Source organism: Mangifera indica, unplaced genomic scaffold (genome assembly GCF_011075055.1).
Source record: "Mangifera indica cultivar Alphonso unplaced genomic scaffold, CATAS_Mindica_2.1 Un_0086, whole genome shotgun sequence".
NCBI classification, from domain to species: Eukaryota; Viridiplantae; Streptophyta; class Magnoliopsida; order Sapindales; family Anacardiaceae; genus Mangifera; species Mangifera indica.
In genome coordinates, this window is record NW_025401178.1 from 21,622 (window position 1) to 42,014 (window position 20,393).

A 20,393-nucleotide genomic window follows, 5' to 3' on the forward strand; every position below is an offset into this window, starting at 1 on the left:
CGGCTTCGTCTTCGTCTGGGGAGACGAAGAACTTTGTCTTCCCCGATGAAGTTCTTCGTCTCTCTTCCCGTTTTCGACGCCGATCGAGCCTCCAAATGGGAGGAAAGCATTCGTCAGAAGGAGAGGCTGCTTCGGGAGGGAGAGACCGTCGGCAACGGAGCCGGAACGGTCACCGAAGATTTCAAAACCAAACCCTAGGGTGAAACTGCGATTTTTTAAAACTTAGGCTGGGGGAAAATTTTAGTTTTTAAAGTTTAGGGGGCAAAATTAGATTCTATTTTAGTTTATTTTTAATATTATAGCAAAAATGACGATTTTACCCCTACCACCGTTAGGGTTTGGTTAAATCTAACCGGCCATGGGTGGGTGTTTGGTGTTTCCATAGTTAAAGGGGGGACATTTGAGAAAACGCTAAACCTTGGGTGGGAAATAGTCGTTTGGCCTTCTTTTTAAACACATAAGGACAATTCCGAACAACGGATGATGGATAGAAGGATACGCATAAAAACCACGAGGTTTAAGCAGGGTTCTAACTTTAAGGCGGCTACTTCCTCTTCTGCTCTATGAATTCATTTCCATTACAAAGCCATTTCATTTCATCTCCAAATTATTCGTTTTCAACTTACATTCCATCATTCATTTTCGTTGAGCAATTTTTACTTATCAATTGATGTCCAATACCAAAACCTCCGTATTCTCTGCCCACATCTTGAGTCTTTGTCAAAGCAACAAACCGGAGCTTCTTTTTCAAAGCCCGGAAAGTATTTCCCCAGTTATGTTGAGAAACGTAGCTAGACGAGTAATTTTGAGATCTTCTCCCCTTAATTGTAAAAAGCCCTTTTCACGTCCTTACAGCTTTCTGGGGTTTTCTCAAGACTCAAATTTTCGTGAAAAGTGCAAATTTGGATGCTTGCAGTTGGTTTCTGGCGGAACTCATGGACTGGGTTCTCGTCCAATTGGTGAGATTCTTAGTAATGAGGATTATTCGGGTAGGCCACGTCTTGGATTTTTTAAAAATGATAATTGGGGTAATGTATTGTGTTTAAGAGGGTATACCAGTGTAGCTGAGGCTGTTTCTTCAACTGACATTGAAGAAGATGTGTCAGTTGTTGACGAAATTCAGGAGTTGTTGCAAGAAATGAAGAAGGAAGAGCATAAAGAGGGAGTGAACACTCAAAGTAAAAAATTTGAGAAAGGAATGGGGTCTACAAAGTATCAAAAGCTTAAGCGAAGGCAAGTGAAAATTGAAACTGAGGCGTGGGAACAAGCAGCCAAAGAATATAAGGAGCTTTTGAGGGATATGTGTGAGCAAAAACTTGCACCAAATTTGCCATATATGAAGTCACTTTTTCTGGGATGGTTTGAACCTATGAGGGATGCTATTGTTATGGAGCAAGAGCATTTTAGAATAGGGAAAAATAGGGCAGCATATGCACCATATTTTGTTCAGTTGCCAGCTGATATGATGGCGGTTATTACAATGCATAAGTTAATAGGGGTTTTGATGACTGGAGGTGAACGTGGACAAGCTCGGGTTGTGCAGGCTGCTTGCATGATTGGTGATGCCATTGAGCAGGAGGTGGGTGAGATTCAGTGTTATATTCAATAACTGACAATCTAGACTTGAATGCTTTGTTACATTTGTTTTGAGTATGATTAAGCATATGATTTTTAGTAGGCCAATGTAAACATAGGCATGAATGTTACCTGGTGAAAGTTAATATTTCCTAGCCGGGTGTCAATGTAATGCATTGTATTTTGGGCATGCCATTGTGAGCCTACGCAGTGCAACGTCATGCCATCCACCTCCTCTTTTTCTTTTAAACCGAGTGCTGATGCAGCATTATTTCCTTGATGGTTCAGGTTAGAATTCATAAGTTTTTGGATAAAACAAAAAGGAAAAAAGGTAATAAAAATAGTAAAGCTGCAGGAGAAGAATCTGACGCTGCTATTACAGAACAGGAGAAGTTGAGAAAAAAGGTCACAGATTTGATTAAGAAACAAAAGCTTCCTGCAGTGAGGCAGATAGTGAAGGAACAAGATGATTTTAAACCATGGGCTCTTGATGTGAAGGCTAAGGTCTCCATGCTCTCTTACAATGTCTAGTATGAGTTTGTGTTCTATATGATTATTTCTTTTTTTTAAATATGTGGTGTTTGGTCTTGTATTTTCCAGGTTGGAAGCCGCCTGATTGAATTGCTGATGCAAACAGCTTATATACAGCCTCCAGTTAATCAGTTAGCTGATATCCCACCTGATATTCGACCTGCATTTGTGCATACAGTAAGAACTGTGGTAAAAGAAAACAAGTGAGTAGTCATTCCTCACTGTCACTCTGACAGATATATTTTTCTTGTTAATCACCTCAAACCAGTGTTTTTGGCTTTCCTTTGAACAGGGCCACTAGCAGAAGATATGGTGTTATTGAATGTGACCCTCTAGTTTTCAAAGGGCTGGAGAAAACTGTGAGTGAATCCTTGCATTATTGTAGTTCATTATTTTGGAGATATTGGAGTTGCTTGTCTTCAAATATTTCTCTTTGCATTCAGTTTTTCATGCATGAGGAACTATAAATGTTGTTTCTTCAACAGGCAAGATATATGGTGATACCTTATATGCCAATGCTGGTGCCTCCAGTCAAATGGACAGGGTATGGAAGCTTAAATTCACGTTGCTAGTTTTGCTAACTTTTCTCTTATCTTACCATGGAACATTTTGCATTTCGTGTAGACTTTATAAAAACTTTACCAAGCTTTGAGACTAATTCTCCTTAAATAAACCTAAAGGCTTGTTCAATTGACACTGAATCTTACTTCTAATGGCCAGACATAAATTAATAATACAGAGACAGAAACTGAATAACTTGGAAATCCAGTATTGATCTTCATAATTGGGGTCAACCATGGCTTTCAAAGGTTCACCATGCCTTTTAGATATATTTATAAACAGCTTGTCAGGCTAATTTTAAAAGCTTGCATGGTCAACCCTTTATTTGCTACCCTATATTAATGTTCTTTGCAGTTATGACAAAGGAGCACACTTGTTTTTGCCATCCTATGTCATGCGAGTACATGGAGTTCGACAACAACGTGAGGCGGTTAAAAGGGCCCCCAGGAAACAACTAGAACCAGTTTTTGAGGTTTGAAAAATATTTAGAATTCCTGTATGATTGAATTTATATTTTTTCTCTTTGATCTGAAAAATCTACTATACTTAGCTATGGGAGTCCCTCTGCTTTAAAAGAATGCTTAATCTTAATCATTTGTCTAAATAATCTGTTCAGGCCTTAAATACACTCGGAAATACCAAATGGAGGATAAATAAGAAGGTCCTTAGTATTGTAGATAGAGTATGGAGTGGTGGAGGCCGTCTTGCTGATTTGGTGGATCGTAATGATGTGAGTTAACTCTGTTAGTTTTATCCTTTGTCTTCTTGACTTTTCAATTTTTCCTGTTCAGTATCTTCTATGAGATCCAGTTTGATTGATTCATAGCTGCTAACTTCCGCTTGGCAGATTCCTTTACCAGAGGAGCCAGATACTGAAGATGAAGCACTGCTTAGGAAATGGAAGTGGAAGGTCAGAAATGTGAAGAAAGAGAACAGGGAGAGACATTCTCAGCGATGTGACACGGAACTTAAACTTTCAGTAAGATCATGTCCCTTGATCTTTGGTAAAATATTCAAAAACATTTCCTCCTAGGATTTATGGGAACTTTTTACAACTGGGGAACAGGTAGCACGGAGAATGAAAGATGAGGAAGGTTTTTATTACCCACACAATCTTGATTTTCGAGGGCGTGCATACCCCATGCATCCATACTTAAATCATCTTGGTTCAGATCTGTGTCGAGGTATTTTGGAGTTTGCAGAGGGACGTCCTCTTGGCAAGTCTGGCTTACGCTGGTTGAAGATACACCTAGCTAATCTTTATGCTAATGGTGTGGACAAATTATCTCATGAAGGTCGATTGGCTTTTACTGAGAACCACTTGGATGATATATTTGATTCTGCAGACAGACCACTGGAAGGAAAACGTTGGTGGTTAAAGGCAGAAGATCCTTTTCAGTGCTTGGCTGTTTGCATGAATCTTGCTGAAGCTTTAAGAAGCTCTTCCACAGAGACATTTATATCACATATTCCTGTTCATCAGGTATCCATTTCATTATGTCCCTGGAATTGTGTTATATATAGGGTTTTTCATGTGAATGTTATGGATTTTTATTGGTGACTATCAAATTAATCATCTGTTCTGTTGCTTTTTCCTTTATGATATCAGTGATTCAGTACCTCATCTCTATCTGTATTTTTGGTCACCCTCTGGTTGGAATCTGGTATATTATTATGGTTGTAGAGCTGAAATGTTTTTTCCCTCCTTGTTTTCTCTAGGATGGTTCTTGCAATGGTTTACAGCATTATGCTGCACTTGGAAGAGACAAGGTTGTGGTTTTTCTGCATTTGGAAGTTAGAATTAAAGTTTTTATCTACATACTATTTTCTGATTGGAAATTCTCTTTTCAGTTGGGAGCAGCCGCTGTCAACCTGGTTGCAGGAGAGAAGCCTGCGGATGTTTACTCAGGAATAGCCGCTAGGTAGGCTGTTTTTCTCTTTATGAAAAAGGAATCCTTCAGGTCACTGCTTTCTTTATTTTGTTGAAATAGTGAGATTCAAATGAGTATTTAAATTGCTTCTCCCAGTGCCACTGTCTTTCAAGAAGGAAGAAAATATGTAACCATAAATAACTGTGCTTTTGTTGAAACAATCTATAAGTATAGGTTTATCTGAAATTTGAAAATATAAAGAATATAGTTTTAGTGACAGAAGTTAACTTTTAATTTGATAAAGGAGGTCCTGAACTCTGGAATTTCATACCATTTCCTGACAGAATAGAGGAAGCTTTTCATTCTGGAAAAAAATTGGGAAAAATGTAGAACTAGTAGCTGCAATGAGCATGCTCCCATACTTAGTTTTTGATGACCATAGTGTGATGCTAACTCTTCATTAGTTTATTCTGAACACCTGTAGAGTTAAAGTAGGGAGAAGTCTGGCCATGAACTTGTTTGACATTATATATCTTTGTTACACAAGATCTTATTATAATAGCAGGTGTTGCAATTTGATATCAAGTTCTTGAAAACCAGAAAAACTGACAATTAATTGTATATGCCTGATAAGTCTAACATTTTAAACTGACATCTGCGCTTAATTACTGTTATTTTTGTTTAATTGTAGATTCTGCTTAATATCTGTAAAGATATTTTCATCTTATATCTAATATTTATGGTACAGCAATACCTGTTAAATTATTGATTAAGTCTGTCAAGGAGCTATATAATGATAAGAGGTCATATTTGCTTTGCAGGGTATTGGATATTGTGCGGAGAGATGCCCAAAAGGATCCTGCAATATTTCCTGATGCTTTGCATGCAAAGATCTTAGTTAGCCAGGTTTTAAGCTATCTTTTTTTTTTTTTTTCAAATTAGAATGGTATCATCAAATGGATATAGAATTTAGATGAAATTAAACTAGTTGATAACCGTGTATATTATTTGGTAGATACATGGTAGACTATATGCACTAATTCATGAGAGAATTGGTTATTTGGGAGTGTACACTGCCATTTACAGTCCATTTGATGTGGTTTCTTTAATTCTATGTAAATTATTATTTAAAGAAAGTATAAAGTTAAATTTCTGTATAGTATCGGTTATCCAAAAGAGGCTTATCGGAAAAGTTTGCCTTGAATGTTAAACAAGTTATGTCGGCACCTGTAAACTTCTTTTGTTCATAATGAAACAACATAGTAAGAACTGAAAAGAAGAAAGAAAAAAAAGGAAATTTATATTAAAACACTCTTTTGAACTATGGATAAGCCATAGCAAATGCATTTGCCTGTTTTGGTTTGTGATTTTGTCTTGTCAATGATAATTGATTTTGATGGCTGGAAATCATCTAGGTGGATAGGAAACTAGTAAAGCAAACAGTGATGACATCAGTATATGGTGTGACTTACATTGGTGCTCGTGATCAAATCAAGAAAAGGCTGAAAGAACGAGGTGCAATTGCAGATGAAACACAGGCTTTTGGTGCTTCTTGTTATGCTGCAAAGGTAAGACAAGTACTCATTCTGTTCTACTTTCCTTTCATTCCTCAAATTTCAATTGCTTGCTCTTGGAAATCCCATGAGTGTCTGTTCTTGTAAGGATTTTATCTTTAATGGCAAGATTGCATTTTTCTCCTTGAACAGGTAACTTTAACTGCTTTAGGAGAGATGTTTGAGGCTGCACGTGGTATCATGAACTGGCTTGGTGAATGTGCTAAGGTTTGTCTTTTTTCTTTTTAATGTTTATATCACACTTGTCTAAAATATGCTAAGTAGTCACTATGATTATGTTAAAATCCCACTGGTAAACTGACAAAATTCTCCAAACATAGCATCAAACAGAACCAATCCACAACCAATGTCACAAAACACAAATGATTCAAGAAGAAACTAAGTCTCATTCTTCAAGCTGGAAATAACAGTAAACCTCACTCAATTACAATTACACCTCTCTTCACACACTTCCATTTCTCATTTAAACAAAACTCTAGCCATCTTGCCTTAAGATACCTAAAACTCTCTTTTTTTTCCTCCCCTTTCACAATTTTTCCCAGCTCAAATTATAGTTGTGAAATCACTCTACTTCTCATCTCTTATTGCCACATGGCCTTCTATAACTGTTTTAACCTGCACACAATTTTCACCTTTGTGTGCATTGACAAACTGCACTCCCAAGCACAAAATCCCTTACAGAACTCTTCGGTCCTCCCCAAAATAAAATTGTTAGAATCTTTTTATGGGGGGAGAACTATGGAATTCAAACAAAAATTGAGGAATTAAGACTAAATTCTTTTATAAAGTGTCATGTTTTAGCATATACCCTGGATGATTGGTGGGATCCAATGATAAGTCATTGGTAATTTTCTTCAAGCACTTATCCTTAGTAATTTCACCTTTGATGGCCTCAATACCTTTTACCCTCACCTTTGATAATGACAAGAGTTCACTCGACTCAATTGGTTGCTAAGACAAGGTGTCAGCTACCTTATTTTAACGCCCTAGTTGATTTTCTCAAAATCAAATCCCAAAAGTTTCATAAACCTAGTTTTGTTGATTAGCCCCCAACCCTTTGCTCCATTAAAAAATGTAAGCTTTTTTGATTCATGCAGATAATGAAATGTTTTCCAATCAAATAATGGTGCCACTTCTGAACCATGAGGACAATAGCCATTAACTCATATTCATAAACTGATTTAATATGGGCTCTGTCCAAAAGCGCACGGTTGAAATAAGCGATAGGGCGGCCATCTTGCATGAGGACAACCCCTAAACTAGTCCCCAGAGCGTCCATTTCTGGCATAAAAGTCTTGGTAAAATCAAGTAAAGCCAAAATGGGTGCCAATAATAATAAAGCTCACTTAAGGCAATGAATGCTTTATGTGTTTCTTTTGACCACTAAAAGCATCTTTCTTCAGCAAATGAGTTAAAGGTTCAAAGACCTTCCCATATCCTTTTACAAACCCTCGGTAGTATTTGGTAAGCTCCAAGAATCCCCTCAATTTTTTTTAATATTTCTCAAACAAAACTACTTGGCCGTACTCTTTGCTTTGGTTGAATCGGCTGCCACACCCTCAACTGAGATGACATGCCCTATATTCTAATTGATTTTGACCAAAATAATACTGTTGATGAATAGATGGTTATCCCTTAATATGCTTTGCATCATTCTCAATTGCTCTAAATGAGTCTCAATCCTAACAGAATCCCAATCCTTGTTGTATACAAATATATCATTGGAGAACACTAGAATGAATTTCTGTAATTGGTGAAAGAAAATTTCATTCATCAAGGATTGAAAAGTGTTTAGTGTATTTGACAGGCCAAACCATATCACTAAGAACTCAAAATGGTCTTCATGCATCCAAAATGTTGTTTTCTTTATATCTTTATCTTGCATCTGGATTTGGTGATAACCAAATTTGAGGGTCTAGTTTGAAAAGAAATGTGAAATTGGAAACTCATTTGGTATGCTCAGCATATTCAATACCTGATAATCTACGCAAAACCTTCATCAACCATCCTTTTTCCTTACTGATAAGATAGGGTTAAGAAAGGGACTTATGCTAGGCTTAATGATCCCTGCCACAAAATTTCTCCAACAATCCCCTCCACCTCTGTATTTTGAAAATGGAGGTAGTGGTAGGGTTGTATGTTTGGAGATTGAGCTCCCTCAACTAATCTAATTGTATTATCTTGCGCTTTCTTGGTTGGAAGCTTGGTTGGTGCCTTAAACTGTCCCTTAAATTCATCCAACATGACCACTAACTCCCTGCTGATTGTCCCTTGTTTCTCGATTGATGACACTAAAATTGTTGTTAACTCTTACCCAATACACTTCCCTTCATTGTCTTCACCAGACTCCTAGCCTAGACTTCTAATTTAGTTAGAGATTGATCGCCTTAAACGACTACCTGTGCAGATAAGTTTCAGCCACTTGAGTTGTACCATCTACTTCCATCGCTTTCGTGTGAGCCTCTTTCACCTAGTGTGATTTAACATCCTCAACAAATAATATCAACAGCTCAACGGAGTCTCTTCCGATAAATCCTTCCCAGCCTTCTTTACTTGTGATTCCATCCTTGTTCCAACTATAACCTATTTTAAGCCTTGCTCTGATACTACTTTGATAGAATCCCACTGATAAACCTGCAAAATTCTCCAAACACAGCAGCAAACAAAACCAATTCACAACCAATGTCACACACTAACAATTCAATATCTTTTCAAGCTGGAAACAATAGTAAACCTCACTCAACTACAATAAGAGCTCTCTCCACAGTTCCATTTCTCAGGTAAATAAAACTGACCATCTGAGGTTCTGGTAACCTTCCTAGCCTAAGCTACCCAGAATTCTCCTTTTTTCCCTCCCTCTTCAGCACTTTTCCCTGCTCCTATTATGGCTGCCAAATCATTCTACTCTCTCCTCTCCTCTCTTGCTGCCACGTGGCCTTCTATAACCGTTTTACTCGTCACACAGTTTTCACCTTCGTGTGCTCCTTTCCTTCCTTTAGTATAGACCTTGAGAAGTCTATCAGATTACACATCTTTAATTGTTACAGGTTATTGCATCTGAAAATGAGCCAGTAAGGTGGACAACTCCACTTGGCCTTCCTGTTGTGCAGCCTTACCGGAAATTAGGAAGGCATCTAGTAAGTATTAGATACTATCAGCAATATTCTAATCAGCTTTGTGAAGACTTTAAAAACATGTTCAGTCAATTACCTTATTTATAAATTTGATTCAGGTCAAAACTTCCCTTCAGATTTTAACTCTACAACGTGAAACTGATCAGGTATGTGCCTTTGTTGTCTGTTTTATTTTCAGTAACCATGAAACAAATTTTGTTTTGCTTTCTTTTTTTGTTAGAATTGTTTATTTTGCTTTCTAGATATTGTTTAGTGGTGTCCGTCTTCCATGCCTAGCACATCTAATTGGGAAATTCTCTGATAACATGCTTCTGCAACGAGCTGTTCTATTCTTGGATCTTAGCATTACCAATGAGAAGCATGCTATTCTATAGTGTAATTTGATTCATCAGTTACTAGGATTCATTTAATATTTTAGCCGAATCTCAAACAATGTGGTTCTTTTTCTTCTATAGGTCATGGTCAAGCGACAAAGGACAGCTTTCCCTCCAAATTTTGTCCACTCCCTAGATGGTTCTCATATGATGATGACTGCCGTTGCCTGCAGAAATGCAGGCTTAAATTTTGCAGGTGCTTTTCATTGTATTTTCTGCCGTTTAGCTACTTAAATTCAATATTTCTTATTATTGTGTACTTGTATATGATTACAGGGGTTCATGACTCATATTGGACACATGCATGTGATGTTGATGAAATGAACACGATTCTTCGAGAAAAGTTTGTTGAACTTTATGAAAAACCGATACTAGAGAATGTAAGTATTGTCATGTCTAAATGTTCATGAATAATATAAACAGAAAATTTTTCCATTATCAGATATTATCATAAACAAGTTTTAATTTAGATAGGGATATATCCAAACTTTTCTTCTAGTTTGTCGATGTAATCAACTCTAAAGTGATGCATCTGCACTTCCAGCTGGTCTTTTTTTTTTTTTTTTTAAATGGTAAAAGATAGAATACTTATGCATTTTCATTATGGCTTTTGATAACCCAACATTACCTACATTTCTTTGATTAATCATTGTTTCAAAGCAAAGTAGATGTGATATAAGATATGGTAATATCAATAACCTTGTAAACAACCCCAAAAAAAATAAATAAATAAATAAAAGAAAAAAGGAACAGAAGGAATATGGATATTGTATTCTATCTTCTAATAGAGTGGTGATGTAAATTGTTGTTTGTTTTGTGCACAGTTATTGGAGAGCTTTCAACAATCGTTCCCAACATTGTCTTTTCCCCATTTACCTGCGAGGGGAGATTTTGATCTACGTGAAGTTTTAGAGTCTCCTTATTTCTTCAATTGACTTCTTATAAGAGCCTCCCTTTTCCTGATATGCAAGCAAGCCCATGCTTCAGAAGATCAATTTTATGACTGACATGTAGCATGTGATTCGGCATGGTGAAGGAAACTTGTCTGTGTCAGAAAACATGACAATTCTTGGAGACTTGCAGCACACGCCTGTATATATATGGAGAAAAGCATCAACAGGATCACCATATGGTATGTATAGCTTCACTTGGTCCTAAACTCAGATCTTGTGATGCCCCTATAGAGCGCATTCATGCATTCAGTTGTGGTAGAAGTGTAGAGCTGATACATTGAATGAGTCTTCTGATCAAAAGCTCAGAGTTGAAATTTTATGTTACTTGAAGGGTCTTCACAGTTGATTTTACAGATTCACTTGGGGGACGTAGACGGTTGCGAGTGTGGGATGATGATTGCTCTGTTAAATGCTGCTGCAGGCTGTTAGGAAAAAATTGCTGCCGTAAAAAATGCAGTTTGATTGCAATCTGTAATGATATTGTTATTTACAATTGTAACTCAATTCATCCAAGTCCCAATGATCATGCCATACAAATGAATAAGAAAGAAATATTAAGATCAGACATGCATATTCTATTGTGTGATGCACAAATTTTTAGCCTTCTCCCATTCCCAACTCTCTCTTTTGCACTCAGCTGATATTGCTGCAGCTTGGGTTCAATTACGATACCTCCTAACTGGACTGAAACTGAGCCCCTAAATGGTTATCAACATGGCATCACATAATATACGACTCAACCCATTTAACTGTTCATCCTTGACCTCCAATTCAAACTTAGTAACATCTGATCATCATAAAGATTTTCATCTACTACTTAAAAAGTTGTTTTCTAGTACAAAACATTGGCATACATAGACAGAATGAAGCTAAAAATAAAATATACAACTTGTCTGAACCATTAGTGCACTTTAATATTGAAGAGAATCTACCAAACCGACAGAAAAAATTACAATCCGTGGTTGAGCATACACTGTTAGGCTCAAGTTGCCTTAATGTAGAACCTAAGTTTTGTACATAATCTTTTTACAATTACTTCCCATAACTATCAGTCAATTTTGGGTTACAGAAAATAAAATATACATGATCTCTCAAAATTTTTACTAATTCAACTTGATCAATGACATTAATGGCATAATCTTCAGAGTATCACCTAGAAGCAAAAAATTACTAATGATACCTCTTCAACTTAATTTCAGTTGTTGCATCTTATAGACCTAGACTCAACTGTCTCACGGTAAAGTTTTTTGGTGCCCCTTCAGTGAAGTTTATTAAACCGGAAGTCATGCACTACAAGCATCTCAATTCAGTACCCATATCGCTCATTAAGTGCAGTTCGTCCATCTCCGGATTGTCCTATATGATGAACATGAAAATCATAAAATCATGAGAAAATAACAAATAATCAATTTTGCTGATATAGACATGAAATACAGAAATGAAGGAATTTACCTTCAGGAGGCACCCATGATTCATAGTCTGAACTGCTATTGAGAAATGCAGGCTTCTCAGGCCCAAGCACTCGTTTAGGCTTTTTCTTATCTTTTCTCGGTTGATTCTCACCCGGCATTTCTCCACTCTTGTAATTTCCCTCATCATCTTCTCCATGATACCCTCTTTTATGTTTCAATAGAAGTGCCACAGCATCCTCAGCCTTCAGTTCAGTTCCAACAGAAGAAGTCGTTGACTGATCAAGAGCTTTATTTTCAATACCTTCAGGCTGCTCAACTGGGAGCTTTTTCCTTAGAATCAGACCAGAGGTAGTGGACTCAATCCTAGAGTCCACCTTCAGCAAAGCATCATCTGATTTGCTCAGCATTTTTTGTCTGTCCTTGTAGCCTACAAATTGATCAGGCTCTTCAATATTTAAAGTAGCCTCTTCCTTTGGGGCTTCCTGTGTTTCGATGTCCTCTATAGCCCCAAGCCATTGAGGCTTTGCAATAGTATAAGCACCAGTTTTCTCCTCATTTGTATCACTGACAACCTTGTCAACTTCAAGCTTCTTGTTTGATTCCACAGGAGTGACTGGAGTTGTCTCTTTCTGCATGGAGACATTTACTGATTCTCCTGATCTACTTTCCCTGGGTTCCTCCGGAGCTTTCTTCTTGACAGAAGTAACTGGCAGTTCGGATTTGAGGGGTTTTGGCTCCTGTGCTTTTGAATCTCTTCTTTTAGCAGCTTCTCCAGCCGGATCAGCAATTTTCAACAAGTAGAAGATCCTATCCAGTTCGGATTGTAGAGTTGATATTTCCTTCTGAAGTTGTACTGTTTCATCAAGCACTGATGGCAAAATATGGAAAATCAGCAACAATATAGTAAGTTTCTTTTACAAAGAATTAGCTGAGCATAAACTGAAAAGGGAAAAAAAATACACCATCCATAAAGAAACTGAAATGAAAACATAAAATGGATTACCAACAGTTGGCATTTAGTCTATGAACAGGAGGTGACAACCAGGTGCAAATTAAAGAATTTGAAATTTGGATCATTAGTGTGGGTAACTCATGACACACTTTTATATGATTATAGATAACTTACCAATACTATAGTCTGCATATTTGAATAAACAAATTACAAAAAGAAAGGTACCTTATATGATAACATTACATCTCATTATACTACATACCCTTACTGCCATATCCGCTTACCCAAGAACAATTGTGTTCAAATAATAACAGGCACAGACAACTTATGCAACCATAAAGGGACAAAAAATTCAAGATGCTGAATGAAATTTTATATATGAATTATTAAAAATCAAGCATAACCATATGTCTAGCGGTTTTATCAGGTGTAAAATTCCCACCTAGCTGAGATGAAAGTCCAGACATGAAGGCATCAAGTGCATCTCCAGATTCAGTTTCTACTGAAGTTTCTGATGCCATTTTGTTCTTCTCTTTCTCAAGCAACACTTTCTTGTCTTCCATTTCTTTCATGATTGCATCTCTCTTGTCAAGAAGAGTATCAGCAGTTTCAACTGATTGGTTTTCACCAGATTTCCGAATGGGCGCCCGCTTCTTTGTCCGGTCATAGAATTCATCATCATCATCACTGGGCAATGACAAGCATTAAAAAATGAGTGGTATTACTTCAGCACAAATAATCATGATCTCTCTAAGAAATAGCATAGTTATATCCTTTCACAACTTTAAGAAAGCCAAAATTCAGCCTCTCATTTAATAACTAAGCACACTATGCATTTTCATTGAAATTTGTGAGGAGATGCAGTCACAGTACGCATTTTCATTCATGCTAAAATCATTGAAATTTGCCACTCAAAGAGAAAAAAATTCTGATAAAAAATTACCTCAAATACTCTTCATCATCTTCTGCATCTCCCATTTTCTTGCCACGAGATATCTTTCCAGATCGCGCACCAATACTTTCACGTATACTATCGTTTAATGTCTCTTCCAAGTTTTCAAGTTCTTCCATGAGCTATAAAAACTTTCATGTCAAAAGGAAAAAAAGAAAGAAGATAGGAGAGAGTAAAAAAGGAAAAAAAAAAAAAAAAGAGAACTGGCCCCAAAAACAACCAGACTTTTAATATGACTGGGGCCAGATAACAATTCATTTACAAAGACCCCCACCTGTGTTATTCTTTGTTCATTCCTAGCAATCTGAGTTTGTTGGCCCTGTGTTAACCCACCTTGAGCAATATCTTTAGCACGAATTTGATCTATTTCTCTCTTCATATGAGCTATCTGTAGTTAAAAATGCAGTGCATAAGCAAACAAGCAGGAGCAATAATCCGAAATAGAAAACACAAGAAAACCACAAGTTCAAAGTTTAATGGCTATTAAGCCGCATTTCACTATGCTGTTGATGAAGTACTGATATAAGTTTGATTAATTAACAAAAGCTATTATAAAATCCTAACTAACGGATACTGCAAATCACAATAAAATATGGCATGGTTGGTATGCATTGCATAACAGGAGAAAAACCATGCTGCCATTTCCAGCTTATAATGATAGTGGCAACTGGCAACCCAACAATAAACTGAACTATAATCGTTTGTATCACTCAACAGTAGAATACAACTATTATCAAAAAGGTATTCATGCAACACAACAACATGGGTGGGATTTCTGTACAAATGTGAGGAATGCTCAAAACTATATATCTTCTTCCTTATAATAGGACCACAATAATGATAAATACTATCAAGGAGAAAAACATGACAGAAATGAAAGTTAAGCAAAGAAAGAAGAATGAGAAGAAATATATCAAGCACTAGTTAATTTTGCAGAAAACCAAATTGCAAGCAAAAACACCTCCAAATTCCCCTAGGAATTAAAAAGTCTTAAATTGTTCAAACAACTACTTCCTCACTACTTAGATTGTATTATGAATTGTAGTTTCTTGAAAGATCCGGCTATGAGGAACAACTTTCCTACTTCTCACTCACTTTTTTATCTTTATAGTGTTTCTTAACTCTTATCCATCACTCAAATTAAGAGTACCATACCCTCCTTATTTAGAGGTTTAAACCTTCATCAAATGCAACCTTGGCAACCCCCCACTCCCCCACTTTCTTTTCTTTTTCAATTGAAGCTCTCAATTGTCCTGGTTAATTTCAAGTAACCAGCTGCTAATTGAGCACTTTGCATAACAGAAATATTAGAGGAAAGGATAAAGTTAAATGTGTGGCAATCCAAGTCTTCACTTAAAAAAGAACAATGGCTAAAACATTGATGTTTAAGGAAAAAAATCGAAACAACGCCACCAAAGTTACAGCCAGAAGTTGTTTTAGACATTTTATTGCTAGAAAGGAAGTATAATAAAGATATAATCACTTGCCTTTCCAATCCTCTTTGTTACTTTCTCACGGGTTTTTTCCTGCTTCTCTGTAAGCTGTCCTTTATAAGTTTGCCAAGTTACTTCATCAATATCATCCTAGAAATGCAAAGGTAAATGAGTAGGAAAGACTGACAATAAAAGCACATTCTGTATTTCACATCAAAAGAATCCAAACTTTGAATCAGTAATATACAGAATATAAGGGGCAATCGATGTAAAAGTTTCTGAACTTCAGACTAGAATTTGTAGTCAGTCTAAAACTTTTCAGGAAACTTAGATTTGAAATTTATTAGAATGTATGGATAAGCATTCTCATCCAAAATTATATTAAATTAAAGAAAAACCTCAGCTTCTTCAACAGCATCTTCTCCCATGCCCCATGAAATACCATCAGCAAGAGATGCATCCACTCTTGCTCGTTGAAGTGAATTCTCTTGATCTAACAACTCTTGTCGGATCTTAGATTCTCTAATTATTTTCAAGTCCTTTTCCTACAACAGAAAACCAGGTAATACAATATAGCAATCAAAATACATGCAAGTTTAAGCATGAATTTTTTTTTTAATTTATTATTATTATGAGATCACAAACACAGAAATTTATCAGTAACCTCAGCCAAAAGTAACACCAACATATTCTATCCACAAAAGTTAAGATCCATCTAAAGGATCACAAGAAGATCTATACAATGTTGATAGAACAGCTCAAAACATCTAATGATCAAATTCTTTCTCTGTATATGGTCTAGGATCAATGATATCACATCCTTTATGTAAATTATAACACAAGTTGTAGACCATGAGATCAAGATACTTCCAATGGCTGAGAATGCGTGTAATATATAAAATTTTTCAGGTGCATTAATTATGTATGTTAAATTCCATCTTATTTGCAAAATATGCCTTGGTCAACTAGCTTAAAACAGTAGAACTGTGTCACAATTTGTGGAAAAAGTATGGTGCCATTGATCTCTCTCTCTCTCTCACACACACACACACGACCGAGTGATTAATACTTAGAAGAAAAGGAATGAATGTAGAACTCTAATATAAGGAGGGCAGTTTGCAAATTCTCAAAATGGGGTACTTGAAAATAAATGAAAAATAAACTCCAGAGCCAAGTAATTTCACAATTGACAAGTAAAATCTGTAACAGGAAATTATATCATATTCAACTGCCAAATAACTAAAAACACACACACACATATATAATTGAGTCATTTATACATAGAAGAAAAGGAGGAAATGCAGAACTCTAATTCAAGGAGGAGAATTGTAAATGCTCAAGATTAGGTAACTGAAAATAAATGAAACAATAAACTCCAGAACCAAGTAATTTCACAATTGTTAAGTAAAATCTGTAACAGGATCTTATATCATGTCAAACTGACAAATAATGATAAAACATATATCGTCAAAGAAGCCTTACTGGTGGCATCAAGTCAGATGGTCCCTGAAAAATGTATAATCGAGATGACCTGTGAAAGAATAATCATAAACAATAAAAAACATCTACACTTGTTAATCATGTAATTAGGAAAATCATGAGCATTTACTGGTTATATCCACAATTTTTTCCATTTCAAAATATTTAACATACAACAGATAGCCTAGTCGAGTAGTAAAATATGTTGACATCACACAGCATGACAACAATGCATCTAAGCTGGACAATTACCACAAGTCTAATGTAGTGATAACAAAGAATAGATAAAATAACACCATTCACAAAGGGGAAATTGAAACTGCTAAATGGTCAACTTTGCAGACAAATAATGTTAGGGAAAAAAACAAGGCTTGTCAAAATTTCCAAGTCCTGTTTCAGCGTTATAGATCACCCAAATAGTTTTTGATAGAAAATCAGTGCAATTGGCTCTCAATCGTAACTTGATGCAGAATCAAATTCACATTTGAAGTTTAAGCTGTTTTAAGATGTTATTATAGAATTCTTTATGACCTGTTTGCAAGTAGCTGCTTCTAAGGAGCTTGTAAGGAAGCTACTAGCTTCACAAGTATAACGGCAACACTATTGCCATAGTCAAACCACCCATGTAGCACAGAAACGGAAACGGAAACGGAGAAACGCGGAAACGGAAATGTAGAAACGTTTTTTTTTTTAAATATAGGAAACAGAAACGTGGGAAAACTTATAAATATGAAAAATATAAGGATTTTTTTATAAATACTAAATTTTTTATAACAAAGATATATAAACTTATATAATATAAAAATAAATAATAAAAAAAAAATGAAGAAAAATAATACTATAAAATAAAATTATAGAACCTATTGTAAATTGTTCTTGAACAAACACACATAAATATTTAAGAAAAAAACAACAATATACACCAATCTATATGATATGTTGGGGAATAGATGAGTAACACATTGAAGAATAGAGAGGAGATGAATTCAATATGAGATTTAAAGACATTTTCGTTTTGAAAATACAAAAGATATATGTTTAATCGATTTCACAATTTTTCTTCTAAAAGAAATGTGTTTCAAAATTTTTCAAAAATTTTGAAATGACCCGAAACGTTTTCTACAAGTTTCAGAAAGTTTTGAAAACAGAAACGTTTCCAAAACGTGGAAACGCACCCCATTATAAGTTTCCGTGCTACTTTGCAAACCACCATAGATTCATCAAGATACTACTTAGTGGGACTAGTACCCACAAAACATGTCAGAATTCCTAACAGATAAAGCATAATCTACTATAATATTTAGATACCTGGCGTCTGAAAATCACACTAATCAACTGCAACACAAAATCTGAATAAGGAGCATCTAAAAACATAGAGAAGGAATGATATCACAAAGTCATTGTAGTCATGTTAGATTTCACTCACTGGCCAAAACGAATGACATCACCAACACGTAGGTCCACATAAACCCTTTTCTGCACCTGTGAATGTTGGAAAATTAAAGGACACGAAAAAAAACAGGATTATTGTATAACACTTGTTAAAAACAAAGAAAAAGTATTACAAGTTGACCAGCATTCCTATTAGAAAAAGGCATAAATGAGTTTCACAGGAAAGACTATTTAGATAGACTAAGATAGTATCAAACAAACATGAACTTGATAAAAAGGGTAAGATATCATTCTGATACAATTTGTGTGCATATATTTCAATGTGAAATAACAGAATGCTAAAATTTGTGAAATCTCAAAAGAGTTATGTAGTTGCCATGGTTTGAAAATTCTAATTCAAATCACTAAAGTAAAATTATAAGGGCAAGGCAACGTTAAAATTTCTTTTCAATTCCTATGGTATGTTTTTCACACACAACTTGGAGTGGGTAACTGAAAAATAATTGCATTGCAACCAACTGAGAAAATTGAATTAAAGCATTCAATTAAAAAGTAGAAAGATTTGCCTATCTCTAACCATTTGAAAAAAGCAATACAATTAGACAAAATCTATAAACAAAACAATAAGTAAAAACAAATGGCATTTCGATACCTGATACTTGTTAATAAAAGTACCATGAGTACTGCCAACATCATACAGATATGCTTCTCCACTTCTCTTAAACTGAATAACTGATAAATTTAGGAACAAGAGACTAAGTTAGAAGAACAGTATAATTAACCAAAGGAAGCCAGCTTAGAAATATATTATTGGGTAAGAAAGCCTGAAATGATGCGTAGCAAAGAAGAAAATCAGAGTAAAAAATATCTACCTGCATGAAAGCGAGAAATGGTAGGGTGCTCAAGAACAAAATCACAGAGGTCCACACGTCCAAACATGTAAGCCCCCTTCTTGCACCTGAATATTAATAACATCATACACATCAACAATCAAGGAAACTGCAATTTTTAACGCAAATGCTGGCAATGTTAATGGGAACAAGAATTATGATGCAGTTTGAACAACAAGCTGGAACAGAATTGCAGCAGATGATAGATGAAGAGAGGAAGTGGAGTTGGCACAGAAGGCCGTTAGCTGTAGGAATAAAGGAGCAGAGTTACTTAAATAATACGGCATCATCGTTTGAGATTGTTGAGAGTTACAGGATATATTGTTGTTTTCTTTGGATGTAATTTGGAATGTAATAGCTGGAGACATGTGCGACACCGTTTCATGATTTTGCATTGTAAATAAAATGGAGAGGAAATGAATGAAAGTGAGTTTTGGCGCCTAAAGAATTTTTCCCCCTGTTTCTCTGTTCTACCTTTTCTGGAATTCTTCCCTCATTCTTTCTTCACTTAGTTCAATTGATTCGCAATGCTGTGCATCAAATTATTCGAACACACAGCTTCATATTTCTTCACTTCAACATTGTGACTAAACTCAACAGTTTTAGGACAAAAATGTTAAATTGATATTGTCTAATTCGTATTATAACATTCAACATCAAATAAGTAACAAGAACGAGCTACATAACTATTCACGGCCAGTAGATAAAGAATCATCGTTTCATTAGTTTAATAAAAAGAAAATAAACTTACACGTCGAATTGATCAACAATGAAGCCATCCTTGAGGACCTCGAAGTAGAAATTATGACAGGGAGGTCCACTCCATTCAGGAATCTTGTAGGGCACGGAGCCATGCTGAGTAACGGAATTTGATTTGTCTTGTTCTTTAGTATCCACTGAGGGGTTTTCAGAACTCGCTTCAGGGTTAGGGTTCTTGGGAGGGGGTGGGGCCATAGGGGCTATCGTTGTCGTCGTCGTCGTTGTTGATGTTGATGTTGACGAGGTGCCGGGTTCTTCGGCGGCGGGTTTGGACGGTGGAGGAGGCATGGTGGTTGCCGTCATTGTATCAAAAAATTGAACGAAGAATTTTGCGATAGAGAGGTGATACAGTGCTAGCAAATTTACTTATGGCTGATGGTGATAGCAATTTTACAGAGGCGGCGATCCGGCGGGTCGGGTCTGATATTGAAGGGGCTGGCCACGTACGTAAAATGGGATTGAAAAAGTTGGTGAAATATTTTTTCCACACAAGGTTTGATAGAATATCCTATTACACCTTTTAAGTTGAAAAACCATTTTCATTGAAGCTA

At 35.9% G+C, this 20,393-nt stretch overlaps 2 protein-coding genes across 3 annotated transcripts; one reads left to right on the top strand and one right to left on the bottom strand.

Annotated features, from left to right (window-relative positions):
* The first annotated feature begins 460 nt into the window (after positions 1–460).
* LOC123207541 (DNA-directed RNA polymerase 2, chloroplastic/mitochondrial-like) lies at positions 461–11,136 on the top strand. Of its 2 annotated transcripts, XR_006500375.1 has the most exons (20): positions 461–1,579; positions 1,864–2,079; positions 2,176–2,309; positions 2,399–2,465; positions 2,592–2,650; positions 3,022–3,139; positions 3,284–3,397; positions 3,515–3,646; positions 3,734–4,150; positions 4,387–4,437; positions 4,519–4,589; positions 5,360–5,444; positions 5,954–6,106; positions 6,245–6,319; positions 9,160–9,249; positions 9,345–9,392; positions 9,702–9,816; positions 9,897–10,000; positions 10,445–10,752; positions 10,928–11,136. XR_006500375.1 is itself a non-coding variant. In XM_044625051.1 (19 exons), exons 1-19 carry the CDS (start codon positions 671–673, stop codon positions 10,553–10,555), a joined length of 3,069 nt encoding a protein of 1,022 aa, XP_044480986.1. In that variant the 5' UTR covers positions 461–670; the 3' UTR covers positions 10,556–11,136. The 2 variants fall into 2 exon arrangements, 1 of the variants encoding a protein (XP_044480986.1); XM_044625051.1 differs by having other exon boundaries at positions 10,445–11,136.
* A 231-nt stretch (positions 11,137–11,367) lies between these two features.
* On the bottom strand, positions 11,368–20,322 carry LOC123207542 (kanadaptin-like). The gene is made up of 12 exons (XM_044625052.1): positions 19,835–20,322; positions 19,066–19,151; positions 18,846–18,925; positions 18,228–18,283; positions 16,805–16,853; positions 15,721–15,867; positions 15,377–15,472; positions 14,164–14,277; positions 13,881–14,011; positions 13,380–13,624; positions 12,026–12,853; positions 11,368–11,929 (listed from the first exon to the last, which is right to left on the bottom strand). The coding sequence occupies exons 1-12, from the start codon at positions 20,143–20,145 to the stop codon at positions 11,880–11,882; spliced, it is 2,193 nt and encodes a 730-aa protein (XP_044480987.1). The 5' UTR covers positions 20,146–20,322; the 3' UTR covers positions 11,368–11,879.
* Positions 20,323–20,393: the final 71 nt, after the last annotated feature.